We start from the raw sequence: 14,843 nt of genomic DNA, 5'->3' as shown, positions 1-14,843 counted from the left end.
AAAATGACTGGACTAATATCCACGTCTGACGACTTTCAAACAGCCGTGACAACTATGTTTTGGTACTGTAAAAATGTTTATGAAAATAACCGGAGTCAAAGCTTTCGATCAGAAATTAAACTAAACATTCTGCCTACCGTTTTGAAGTTGATATAACAGTATCATACATACTGATAGCTTCATTTTTCAGGTTTTGCTTGCAAATTGTATGGTTATTTGGCAAATTTTAGTCTCTTATATTTCAACATGAGAAAATTGATCATTCCTTTATAAACAACTTTTTTTTCTAAAGTTTCAGAACCATAACAAGTGACAAAATCATTTCCCTAATAAAACCAAACTAACTGCAAAACAACAATTTAGACAATCGTCAAAATTTGAAGGGACCTTTAATTTTGTTCTTTAGGCATTACTATTTCAATAATATCTGTCAAAAAACTTAGACGCAATGATTGTGCAAAGTGGGAGAGCAGAAAGTCTTGGTAACGCTACCGTCGACGACTAGTAATAACATATAACTATCTAGTAGTTGATACCTTTAAATACCGATTTGAACAAATTTTTATAATAACTTCAAAAACTATTTTTCATATATATACAAAACAATTTTGATTATCACAATGATAAAAATGTAACCATAGAAGAATAAATTCATTTGGTTCCTGAAAATAATTATAGATTACATATATAATGATGAAAATGAACATGACCCGTATTAAACAACAAGCTGGATACAGCTGTCATTTATCATGACAAAAAATATCCCTGAATACTGATATTCTATACAAAATCAACCTTTGAAGAATCAAAGCCATCGGTTATTTCTAAATTAACCAAAATATATAAATAAAACCTTATTTGGTTAAACTTTATCTTCCTTTGTTATATTAGAACTTCTTTCGCTATACTTACTTTTGTATTTTAATATCATTTACCGTTCTCTCTTATACAATTTTTATTCAGAACTATTTGATTCTAAAAAGGGGATTTTTCATTAAACAATAAAATAGTTCAAACATGAAAAAATATGAATACCCGAAAATATCTAATATGAGTACATCGTACATTTGTTGGAATGACTATTTAATATATTCATGACACTCATAAACTTCAGTAGAAGATTATTAACCATGAAACATACTAAATTATATGTGTTCATTTACACTAACATAATTTATTCTTGAAAGTATACAAAGCACAATGCAATTAACGTTTGTGTGTTTGCTAACTAAACTATAAATTTAAATATTAAATTTGCTGCTTACAAATTGATAGAATGCAATTGGTATTGCAATTCAATCAAATCATTTTAGGGTAACATCAGGCTAACTGAAAACACATATTGGCTAGTTTGTATCGTTATTAACAATTATAGCTGATAAACAATGCACGGTTCATAAAAAAAACCTCAGTTTCATGCACGAGATACTCAATCAAATAGTTCAGTTGTATTATATTCCATAGCACCAATCATCACGACCCATCAAGTAAACAAATTTAGTTCATAACAACAAGTCATCTTGAGCAATAAATTATTTCCAACTTCATCCAATTAGATCAAGGTATGTTGGTTGACAGAGGCACAGTTCTTCAATCATTTTATGGACCTCCTTCATACTAAAACGTTTATGAGGTTGCTGTCGCCAGCAGCCTAACATGATCTTATAAACACCCTCTGGGCATGTATTTGGACAGTCTAACAAGTTTCCATTTGTTATATAATGAATAACCTGTAAAGAAACATTGCAATACCTGTTATAATACAGTAAATTATCTCAGTGTATATAATATGGAATACTAATTTGAATGCATGAAGTCGATTTGAAAAGCTCACTAGAGCTTGTGTTATGTAGTTTATTGAATATCGACTCTAAATAAAACTTTGAATCCTTGAATCCTTGAATAGCACCTTTACAAAGATTTTCAGTCATAATTTATATGAATGCAATACTAATTTTTGGCGTTGAATCATTTTGATTAATTCAATGTTATATAATGGATGATTTAATGGTCTAAATTTTAAGATATCGGATTAAAGAATGACATTTGAAGATCGTTTCTTTTCTTATACCAGTGTGTTTAATCAATACGATGCACACGGAACACGACACGTTCGTTTAGATAAAAATAACTCCGCCTCATAATAATTAATTAAAAAAAAGCTGATGAATATTTAACAAGACGTTTTGTTTGCTTCAAAATCACTGTTTATTTGAACTCATGCTTTTAGTTAAATGTATAACATTTGACCTAAAATATCAATATGGGTCAATATCTATTCATGGTATCTTCGTCGTACATACAAAATGTAATTAGCAAGATTAACTGTTTGATTATTGATGTTTAATGCCACTTTCAGCTCTATTTGCTATTTAAAGGCAGTCAATTTCTATTTGTGAAGGAATCATCAGCTCTCAACAGGAAAACTAGCAATAATACTCCATAAGGTAGGAGTCGAATGCATCTGTCACGAGCTAGGTCTAACTCAAAACATCAGTGTTTACAGGCTAGTGATTACTTCTTACACAACTCGGCATTCAAGATACAAAAAACATTGAAACACAATTTAGAATAATATCATGCTGAAAAGGGATTGAACCTGAAATTTTATCTCGGCACGACCAAAAATAATTGACTGAAAAATTCGATAGAAACCTCTATTGCCAGATTTCAGACTTTTACAGAGTTTGGTAAAAACAATTAAACAATGTTTAAAAGGTGACTCGACTTGGTTTTTCTCTGCAGTCCTTATTCCATCTCTACGTTTGAGTTGTTTTGGGGAGTAATGTAACTATATAGTAATAAAAGGTTGATAGAAAGTTGAGGCTTTACCTGGTACAACATGAATTGTTGGAAACAAAAATCTTAACACAGACACAAGTTGATAAAATATCTAAAAAAAGGCAAACGGGATAATACTGAACTTATATAATACTCTCATGTTATACTTATTTTGGTTAAAAGAGTCAAATAACAATAGATGAATACATTTAGCTTCAAGAATGTACTGCTGAAAATTACTACATGTCTGCTCAATAATTATGATCTTACAAATGATCTTCAATATTTCTGCTTTTGTTGATATAAAATGTCAACCAAATTGATACATTAAAGAAATCGTTAGCTGACATTCAAAACTCTATAGATTAAATGTACTTAAGTGTAAGCTGAGTACATTGTATGGTATCATTGCATGTTGCCCGTCAAAGATACGAATCATAATAATTATTTCTTAAAGAAATTCCACACCGATGACAAATAAGTACAAGAAAATGTCAATTAAAAATAATTTAACGCAGAAAACTAGTGGTTATTTATTTAACATTTAATTTTTTATGATTAACGAAAAACACAAATACCTTAACGTGTTTGTTGAATACCATTTATTTTTTAAAGAAGTTTAACACTTATAATGCTTGATAGAGATATTAGCTATATCCTTGAGGAATGCTTTATGATACTGTATCCTTCCGAAGGGATATTCATTTAAAGTTCCATTGTACTTTCGGAGTACCGGTTGCTATAAGGTCTTATTTTGTATGAAATTAGAACGAAAATCAATGTAAGGAATTTGCATGTGTGAAAACTTATTTCACACTAGTAATTTCCCAATAGACTTAAGGATTCAATGATTAAAATAATGTGCTTTTGTTCAGTACCTACTTTTATCAGAATGGTTTCGAATCTTTATATATTTTATTTTCGTATTCTTTTTCAAATCTAAGCATTTGTTTTAATGTAGATTACATATTGTGCTTCATTAAATTTTCCAAAAGATTATAGCTAAGAAAAAAATTCAAAGAAATCACGAAAACGCAGAAAACGATACGCATATATATTACATTATTTATAGCAGTTTACAATCAAATAAACAATCATTTTGTTATCTGTTTTATCGTATTGTATACGTAGCACTTGATCAGAATATTGATACTAAAGAGACAACGCAACGGCAAAAAATAAAAAAAAATAAAAAATTGGTTAGCATTAGGTATTAAAATACAGACAAACGAAATACTCGAGGGAAAAATCAAAATCTCAAACCAATCAAACTAATGGAAAACAACTGTCCGATTCATGAATATGTTCAGGTATTTCCCTATGTCAAAAATAGTGGATTAAACCTAGTTTAATAGCTAGAACTCATCAATTGTCAGAGTCACATACAATCGCTAAGTTTTCTTTAAAATGCTATGAGTAACGAAAAGTTCTATATACTAATCAGTCAAAAACAATATGTTGTCGCCATCTAACTTATCTATATATAAAACACAAGAGAAATAAATGGGGAATGTGTCCATGAGACACAGATGATGTCCCCACTTGCATATATTTAGTAATAAAGGGAAATAACAAGAAAACTGTACAAATCCATCCAAATAAGAACTTTAGTGTTCATGGCAATAACCATGTACATAAGTGTCATAAAATTTGGTTGAGGCGAACTTAAATTCAAGAACGGAAATTAATTTTCGGACATACTTACGGACGATCGGACGAACTTAGAGACGTACAAGGTTGACACTTAATGCCCTTTTCGCTACTCGGCGATGGCATTACAAACACAACTGACGGAGGAACTGATTTAGAACAATGCCTTGTAATATATGGCGAAATATTTGGAGAACTATGTCCTCCCGTTAATATCTTAATCATTTGATTGATAAACAAAAACGAAATAAATTTTTAAAAATACAAGGAGCTACTTGAATAAAATTGCGTTCACGCCTTTTGACTTGGTATAAGAATGTATAAGAAGCTACCTTGCAATACTGTTGCGTTTTTGTTGTTTTTGGTTTTTAACAAGTGAATTATAATTAACATATGTGAAGTAAAGTAACACGAAAACATATCGTCCGTCGACATTGGCATATCCTCTTCCTCATCGGAAAGTACTTTTTTAATGAACTGTCAAAATGTCAACGAATGTGGATATCACGACTTAATCAAAACATAAATTAATGACAATTGTTCATATTTCTTTCACAATTTAAATCCGTACTATTTAGTTATAAAAATATAACAAACCTCATGATTAGAAAGTTCAAACCATGGTTGGCGTCCATATGTAAAAATTTCCCACAATACAACGCCAAAACTCCAAACATCCGATTCGACTGTAAATGTTCTATACAGTAATGACTCTGGTGGCATCCACCTTACAGGTAACATAGTTGAACCCCCAACCTAAAAAGAGTTACAGAATATATACAACATACCAAGTTAATAGTTATATATCTTTTTGCAAGAACAAAAATATATTATCGTATACGTACTAATATTAATTACATAAACGCAGTAAATGTACTAAACAGATTAGATATTAAGATGATACGTATGGCAGACAGAAAAGCTCACACACATCAATCGAATGGACAACAACTGTTATATTCATGACTTGATATAGGCATTTTTGTTATATAGAAAGTGGTGGATTGAACCCGGTTTTATAGCTAGCTAAACCTCTCAGGACACCTGTGCTATTTGATGATCATGAAAATATAATATCAAAATTTATAATATAAATTAGCTGGTATTCGTTTCATGATCTTCGAAATGAATTAGAAGCTCATGGGAAAATGTTCAACAGAAAGTAAAGAGTGAAACTAAAGCACAAAGAGGATTTAACAGGCCTCGCAAAAACAATTATTTATCAAACACATTTTTTGTTACCATTCTCCATGTTGAACTTAGCAGTGAGACTGACCTGGGTACGTGTTCGTATATATAGATCTTTTAATCATGTTTTGCTAACATTGAATGATGATAAAAAGGGAGTAAACTCTTTTTCCTAACAGATGTTATATAGAATACAGAGGATTATGCTAACATAACAACCATATCCTATCGTTGGCCTGGGGTATTCATTTTTAATTAAAGGGTACGTAAACAAGTTCACCAAATAGCCCGGTGGTTCGACCAATAACAAAAAAGATTAAACCATAAGTGGTTTGTGTATACTGTGAACCAACTTATTTTCGCGATTACTTTATTTCGCGTTTTACACTTTCTAGTCCACTTCGCGGCTATTTAATTTCGCGATTTTCTTATTAACATGTTGTAGTTTGATAAGGAAAGATCCCAGTTTTACATATTAGCGACGATTTATTTTCGCGTTAATTTTCTACCCGCGAAAGTCGCAAAAATAAATCGCTCGCAAAAATAAGTTGATTTACAGTAGTGTTATGAATATATAAATTCAAAATAAGTTTGTTAAAAGTTACAATAATGTTAATTAACCTACAGCATTTTAAAAAAACCTACAATGACACTGTTAAAAAAAGAATATTCGGGTAGAAATATGGTGTCATGAAAGGTTGGTTTTATTTCTAAAATACTTCAGAAATATTGATGTATTTGCTCTTTTAAAACAGAAATGTAAACATACACAAAAGAATCTCATATTTACCCGGTAATAGTCTGTACTATATATATCTCGTGACATTCCAAAGTCACCTATTTTCACAATCAAATTGTTTCCAACCAAACAATTTCTAGTGGCCAAGTCTCTATGCACAAAATGTTGTGACGCTAAATACACCATTCCAATTGAAATTTGATTGGCTATATGATAAAGTTGTATAACTGATAATGTATCCACATTACAGCTATTTTTACTCAGATACTTTGCGTCAGGTCCATGCGTCCTGAGAAAAAAGAAAAACCTTTAGGCGTAATAAACAAGGGGAACATTAAGCGCAAACAATACGAGAGGAGAAGTACAATCACATAAGGCTTTTCACAATACAACATGATGATGATTGGTAAACAGTTTATGAAAAATACATTTATTGAGAGGATAAAGATAATTATATATGAATTGAACAAAAATCAAATCAGCTGCAATAACTTCCAATACAAGTCACTTTTCTCATTCAAAAGTATAAACAATCCCCTGTAAAACAAATGCTCTTAGTAACTGCGGAACTAACAGGAGACTTACATAAGGTTTAAAGACGTGGGACATATTGGTTTTAAAAATTGTGCTGATATCTATTTTAAACTGATTCTGGAATTCTCTCAGAAAACATTAGGAAATGGAGTTCGTACAGTTGAATATATAGTCTGGTATGCTTAACTTTTTTTTCGAGATTTCAAATAGAGATATGTATCAACAAACTCACGAATATTAAAAAAATGTAAGAATGTATGCTGGTTTTTTTTTTTTTTTTTTTTTTTTTAGATCAGAGACAATCGATGCTTTCATTTAGTTGATAAAAGATGCTGTGTAGCAATATACCTTGCCAGGTATTCTGTTAAACACATTGATTTTCAGCACAGCATATGTGATATAAAGATGAAGTACGCGTGCGACATGTGTTTCCGAAAAGTTAAAATGAAGAAGCTTTCTCTTCGTTATTTTGCATGTAATATCTTACTGAACATGGCATTGTGTTTTATACTCAAGGTGTGGTTGCTTATTTACATTTTGCATTGGTAAATTCCTATCAAGAAGTCACGCTTTATAGCTTTTCTCTGATTTTGCTCTAATTACTACCTTAAAAAGGCGAGCACGCCCGATGATTTCACACAGAAAAACAGAAAGTTTAAGATTATTTCTGAAAGTAAACGACAATTATTGTTAAATTACTGGAGAAATGTTACCACTTATTGCGCGCGATTTGGTATATATTCCAATTCAGGTGGTTCTAGGTAGTTCAATTTTACAAATATGAACAGGGACTTGCCAACCGATGTAGATATTTAAACTTGTGAATGAAGAGAATTTCTTACTGTAAATTCAGAATTTATATCGATCATTTATTTGTTACGATTTTTTCTAGAATGGACACAACTGCGAGGATAAAAACTGCGCTATACAAAAAATCTGCAAACATATCTATGTTTCAGTTATCAGAGTACGTGAACTTTATTATTGCGATACTCACCCAGTCACATTATTTACATTATTACCTCGCAATAATTTTTGAATATACATTGTAGAGCATGCAGCCGTAAAATCAATATTCATTCAATAATAAAAAAAAATCTTATTATTTTACCTCAGATAATTGTTCAGATCACCATTTTCCATATATTCAAATATCATCATATATGTTTCTCCTTCCACGCATATACCATAAAATGTAACTATGTTTTCATGCTGCAGATTTGTGAGAAGTTCTGCTTCCCGATCAAAATTAATTTTAGCATTCTCCGCATGAGCGTCTTTTAATGTTTTAATAGCCACCATGGTTACTTCTGTATCACATGGTATATTATTGCAGGAACCAAGAAAAACTCTACCAAACGCACCCTCACCAAGTTCTCGTAAAAAGGTGATGTCCGATACTTTGATATTGATAATTGCTACAACAGTATAAAACAGGGAAAGAATATTAAATTATTCATTTAAACATCAATTCAATGCATTTGTTTTTTTAACCAAAGTCTAGAAGTTTTAACAACCAACAATCACTTAATCAACCAATTAATCAATTACTTATTCTATATACTCAAATGTGTTTATGAATCATTTAATTCTGCAATCATGACATCGACGCGAAAAAAAGTCCCCCAGTTACATTTGTACACGGCTGATGAAATTGGAGACTCGATTCTATTCTACTATTCCTAAATCTCTATACTCCACATGTACAATACGTGTTGTCTTCTAATTTAAAGGTAGTTGGATTTCTATATATCAGATGTTTATAACATATCTTTAATAATAAATACGGATAACATAGAAGAAAATACCAGTAAACAATAAGTGCTTAACTTACATGAATTACATTTTGGTCGACATTGCTTATGATATTGTGGATTTTCTGCAATCTGTACTCGTTTTAAGGGCATCAATTCTCGGTTCATATGTCCATTCTTCTCGTTAGGTCTGGATGTGGGACTTAGTAATGGGCGGTGTGAGGATGTCGATGTAAAAGGAGTTACATTTTGTGGTCTGTTATTTTTTTGTCTGTATCGACGTACCATAAAAACAACAACTGTCATTGCCAGAATCACAACAAACAATGCACTTCCAGTAGCAATGTAAATCTGTAATATGTAACAAGAAATACATTTAACCACAGTTAATGTAATTGAGATCACAATCCTCAGACAATTGATGACTTGTTTTTGTCGTGAAATATATTAAACTAATTTGGAAACAACATGTAATGGACAGCCGTAAACAGCTGAATGAAAATCTGTAAATCGATACAAGACAAATGCCATTCAAATATTCTTGAAGCAAACCTGACAAAAAACGCTTGAAAGTATAAACCGTCGTTCACAAACTTCTAATTTGGGATGTTACCAGTTTGTCAAATCGAACATTATTTCAAAGTTAAAAAACATATATAATAATTACCAAAAAGCAAATGCACAATGAACAAAACAGGTTGAAAACTAAATTTGGTCTATAACTTCAGAACTGACGTCGCCACGGTAAGGAAATCATCAGTGGGTCTTCTGTTATAATTTTTGCCGTTGTAAAACTCTATGAGCTTAAGATTTGTAAATTAATAAAAAAATCTACTTCAAATTAACAAAATAGTTAGCAACAATCGTAACACTATTTACATTGTAATCGATTACATCACTTGAATAGTTTTTGTATGATAATTCATACAGATTTGCAAAACAAAACAAATTAGAAAACTTAACACGTTGCAAGTTGCAGAGATGAATAAATCTGCAGTTATTTGGATGACTTTTTAGGATAATATTATTGATGATTTCAAGGGTAAATTTATTCTACATCTAGTAATCAAATCTATTTTAGCACACATGGTACGGCCTTACGTGTCATACATGCACGCAAATGTAAACCTTATTAAAGATTCAAATTGATATCGTGATTTAACTATTCGAACCATATCTTTTCATTGAAACAGAACATATCAGATATGCAAATGATTCGTACAGTGAGAGATGATAATTTTTAGATTGCACAATGGGCTATATAATTTAAACACAGTTTTGAAATGTCATAGAAATAATAAAAAATCATCTAATTGTACAAAATCATTTAGTGTGAATTATTCGAAGCATTGAAATGTCACTTAAATCTTTCAAAATCTCTCCAAACAAAAAGCGCTAGAATAATCACAGTTTCCTTGTTGATTTCGAAATTGTATTGATTATTTAATCAAAAACCACCTTTCAATCGTTATTTAATTCCAACAAAAGGAAATATACTTTGCTGAAATGAGACAAGGTAATCATTTGATTGTTAAAATGCAATACACGGAAATGCTGTTAAAGCTTTGTCTGAATACTTTAATTGTAAAACGTGTAGTAAATCGTTATATTATAAACATAATTTAGAAGCCGATGTCGTTTATTACATCCTTTAACACATTTAGGTCATTATGACATATTGTTAAGCTGAACTTATTGGTCTTAGTTAATTACATTTTATAGGCAATGATAATCTTTCTTTTTATAAAAACACCAAAGATATTTGACCGAAGTGATGTCTACACTGATACATGTATCCAAACAAAAGTAACAATGTTCGTTCCGTTTGATATACTTTCCTTATTTGGCCTCTTTTAACGTGCTTTTTTTCAAATGTCTTTGGATTTTAATTCCAATTCATTAATATTGGTGAAAATGGTAGGCATGCACATCGTTATGCCCGCGTCACACTGTCCCGATTTTTATATACGATGGACACCCGAATGCGAAAATTGTAAGTTCGTACGAAGTTGGTCCCGATCTCGTAAAAATACCAAACAGTGACCGAAGCAAGTACGATGAATAACGAAGTCTATACGATGGTGCCGAAATTATATACGACAGCAAGAGATGGACATACGAAGGTTAACCAAGACGGGTATTTAAGCTTCATATTTCAGCCGAAGCCTACACGATGGATCACGAAGGCTACACGATGGATTACGAAAGCTACACGATGGATTACGATGATGGCGCGATGGCCATTCGATGTCTAAAAGATACGAACAGAATTTCGACAACATATCGTTTCTGTACAAGTCTGCCATGCATGGCGGGAAATCGATCTTTTTGTCTAATTCTTATAAAACTTAGTTTATTATCCCCTCGCCTACTACATGTAAGTTGCGTGTAGATAAAATTGTTATGGACACTCTAGAACAAAAATGCTCAAAACTTGGTATGGTGTTACTCGTTAAGAATATCTTAAGCGCTATTGATTTTAAAGTTCAAAGGTCAAGGTCACAGTGGCAGTTGTAATACAAGGCAATATCACCCTTGTGGACACTCTAAAACCAACATGCTTCAAAAGATTTTAACTACATTTGGTATATTGTTCCTCCTTGTAATGATCTGACATTTTTTACGTTCAAGGTCAAAGGTCAAGGTCATGCAGATGGACTTTTTTTAAATCCTTGAAATAGCATAATACACAGGAAATTGGTTGCTCATTTTTTTACCTGCTCGTTCTAAAGACAATATTAAAGGTATTTCCAGTTACTGAATGTTTTGGTTGATTTCTAAAAAAAATAGTTTATGTGTATCAAATATGCATATTTAATTTACCATTTTCTGCATGTGTCATATACAAATATAGTGTCCATATTTGTCCCCAATATGTTACATATGAGGGGATGCCACGCTCGGCATTGAGTTGTTTGAACTGTAAAATATGTGCACTAGTCTGAATAATCACCCATATTTATGCCCATGTTTACTGATCTATCTTAAAGGTAAGGTAATGGGTTCGTTGATCCCTTTTATTCAAAAAGAGCTCTTTCCAGGAGAATATCATAATAATATAGACAAAAGGAAGGATGTGGGGAAAGCAACAAATGCGGCAAAATATGACATATAGAAAACAAAATGGTTATGGAGTAAAAATTCGTGTGACAACAACTCAGACGATACATAAAAAATCAGAATAATGAAGAAAAAGTTGGTTTCCCTATATACGTGTACCTGCAGTGTTGGTGTACGAGGCGCGTTTATGATTTTCATTATGTTACTTGATATGAAAAATTGACAAACTTTTTGAAATAATATTTTACTTGTAAAAGTAAATACTGAGCCTGTAATAGCTGCTCTTCTTGTTCCATTTGAATTAATAGAAACAACGCTGTCGCCTTTCTTGTTCTCATAGAATCATATGATATGAGCTCCATGTTTTGTGAACGTCTTTCTTAACTGTCGTATTAGACTGAGCAGTGCATATCGCGCATGGCACTTTAAATGTATTTTAGCGCGAAAATTAACTTACATTTAGCTGGATTTATTGCCGTCGTAGTTCCATCTTGTCGCCTTCGTACTTTTTTTCGTTGGCAACACGACGGGATTACGAGGTCTTCACGAAGGGTGCTATAAACAGTTTCGTACTAAAAACTAGGGGTATTTCCCCAGTGAGATTTACATACTGATGGAATTCCCTGCTATTTATATACCACTAAATGAAAAAGTTGATTGTTTTTTATGTTCAATGTTAAAAACATATATTGAAGTTCAATTAAAATGCCACTTTTGTCAAGATTTAAAAAAAAAATGTTTTTGTGACTTCCTGCTATATGGGAGGCAACTCCATAAACAGCTGATTTTCACCTGTTGCAAAAAGCACTTTGATTTGTCAGGTAAGATAGCTCCTTTCGGAGCAGGCGAACGTAGGCTGAAACTACATTTTCTTAAATCAGCCGGATAAGCTCTTCGAAATGCATATTATAAGAAATCTCAAATATATGCACAGGTTACTGATCCGTGTGTCCAAAGGTGGTCTGTTTTTAAGGTTTTTTAGGGGGAAAATGCCTAATTTCCAGCTGATAACTTGTACCAATTTGCATGTTTAAACAAGAGATGTTGGATTTTTTTTATTCAGAAAGTTCAGAAAGTTCATAGAATTATCTTTCCATTGATGTATAGATATCTATATAACTATGAATATCTGACTTCTGCATGATGGGTCCACTATTACATGCCCTGTTACAGAATGACGTCACGTAAAAAACTGTTGATTGCACCCTTAAGGGACAAATACAAAATATTAGTGATGTTTTAGCATAGAAATGTGTTTGCGAATGGAGTAAAATAATTCTGAAAAATATTGTACGGCATGTATACATTAATTTAAAAGCATCAGTTTGGTATATTTAATGCAAATATTACAGATTTGTACATAGCAACCAGATATAAGAAAACCAGACTCTGTGCGAATATTGAAGTTTTTTAATTTTTTGCGACGTCATGATATTTTTATTCAATCTCTCATATATTTGGAACCAAAATTTGCATATGAAAAGTGTAGATTTTTTCTACTTTGACCTTTACTCCTGATCAGTGTTACATAAAGTTTTATTCATTATAATATATATTTGGTACTTTTTATAGTCAAAAAGGTACACATGCCATTCCTAAGAAAAACACTATTTCAATATTTTCTCAACTCAGCTATAACTTAGTTCATATAGTACTAGGAACAAAATCTATTTAAAGTAACTTTATTCATGCCTATTTCATAGTTTTTATTCTATTTATTTAAAAGAAACCCTATTTTATGATTTATTTTCTTTGTAAAACTGATGAAAATGTGATACAGGAAATGTTTGGGATTTGCCAGTTAAACCGTTTGCCACTGGCCAATATGCCACTACCGCGCGACATAAAAAAAGAGCTGTAGTTTCACTATTTGTGGTCACAATCCTTAAAGTAAGACATCATTTTAATCGGTATAGTGTACAGATTCAGAAAAGCTGAGAATTTTTTATATATCGCATACAAGGTTTTGCTTAAGGGTGCTATAAACAGTTTCGTACTAAAAACTAGGGGTATTTCCCCAGTGAGATTTACATACTGATGGAATTCCCTGCTATTTATATACCACTAAATGAAAAAGTTGATTGTTTTTTATGTTCAATGTGAAAAACATATATTGAAGTTCAATTAAAATGCCACTTTTGTCAAGATTTAAAAAAAAAAAATGTTTTTGTGACTTCCTGCTATATGGGAGGCAACTCCATAAACAGCTGATTTTCACCTGTTGCAAAAAGCACTTTGATTTGTCAGGTAAGATAGCTCCTTTCGGAGCAGGCGAACGTAGGCTGAAACTACATTTTCTTAAATCAGCCGGATAAGCTCTTCGAAATGCATATTATAAGAAATCTCAAATATATGCACAGGTTACTGATCCGTGTGTCCAAAGGTGGTCTGTTTTTAAGGTTTTTTAGGGGGAAAATGCCTAATTTCCAGCTGATAACTTGTACCAATTTGCATGTTTAAACAAGAGATGTTGGATTTTTTTTTATTTATTCAGAAAGTTCATAGAATTATCTTTCCATTGATGTATAGATATCTATATAACTATGAATATCTGACTTCTGCATGATGGGTCCACTATTACATGCCCTGTTACAGAATGACGTCACGTAAAAAACTGTTGATTGCACCCGAAGTCGCGTTGCCATCGTAAGACCTTCGGGTATCTTCGTGATTCATTCGTGTAGACATCGTAATGTCAAAACTGCCCGATGGAAACGATGGAAACACGAATGCAATACGATGTTCAAAGATGCATTCCCGGTGACATTAAGATGGTGAGGATGGTGATACGAACTCAATACGAACCCTCAACATCGGACGCACCTTCGGAGATTTTTTAACATGTTAAAAAATTTAGAACCATTCCCGAAGTTGTCCCCGAAGGCTAGAAAAAGTGGCCGATGGTTCTACGATGGTTAAAGATGGCACTACGAATAGCCCGATCTGGATACGATCAGTCCCGATTTTGAAAATTTCCATTATCGTGTTGCCATCGGCGTAAAAATCGGGACAGTGTGACGCGGGCATTATAACAAATTACTTAAAGGCGTTTCAATATTTTAATATAATTGAAAATGTTCTGTTTATACTCATGCTTTAGTTTAGTTAAATTATTACAGCTGGGTTATCACATCTGA

At 31.9% G+C, this 14,843-nt stretch overlaps 1 protein-coding gene across 1 annotated transcript in view; it reads right to left on the bottom strand.

Annotated features, from left to right (window-relative positions):
- Positions 1-34: 34 nt before the first annotated feature.
- LOC139518668 (BDNF/NT-3 growth factors receptor-like) overlaps positions 35-14,843 on the bottom strand; it is a 79,219-nt gene continuing 64,410 nt past the window's right edge. The window contains exons 9-13 of the mRNA XM_071310142.1: positions 8,727-8,997; positions 8,004-8,310; positions 6,410-6,647; positions 5,029-5,187; positions 35-1,730 (exon numbers count right to left, since the gene is read on the bottom strand). Of these exons, the coding sequence (XP_071166243.1) occupies positions 1,545-1,730; positions 5,029-5,187; positions 6,410-6,647; positions 8,004-8,310; positions 8,727-8,997 (1,161 nt within the window). The 3' untranslated portion in view covers positions 35-1,544. The remainder of the gene's footprint in view (positions 1,731-5,028; positions 5,188-6,409; positions 6,648-8,003; positions 8,311-8,726; positions 8,998-14,843) is intronic.

Source organism: Mytilus edulis, chromosome 4 (assembly GCF_963676685.1).
Source record: "Mytilus edulis chromosome 4, xbMytEdul2.2, whole genome shotgun sequence".
NCBI classification, from domain to species: Eukaryota; Metazoa; Mollusca; class Bivalvia; order Mytilida; family Mytilidae; genus Mytilus; species Mytilus edulis.
Note: the sequence above shows the minus strand (reverse complement) of the source record. Positions and strands in the feature narration are given on the sequence as shown.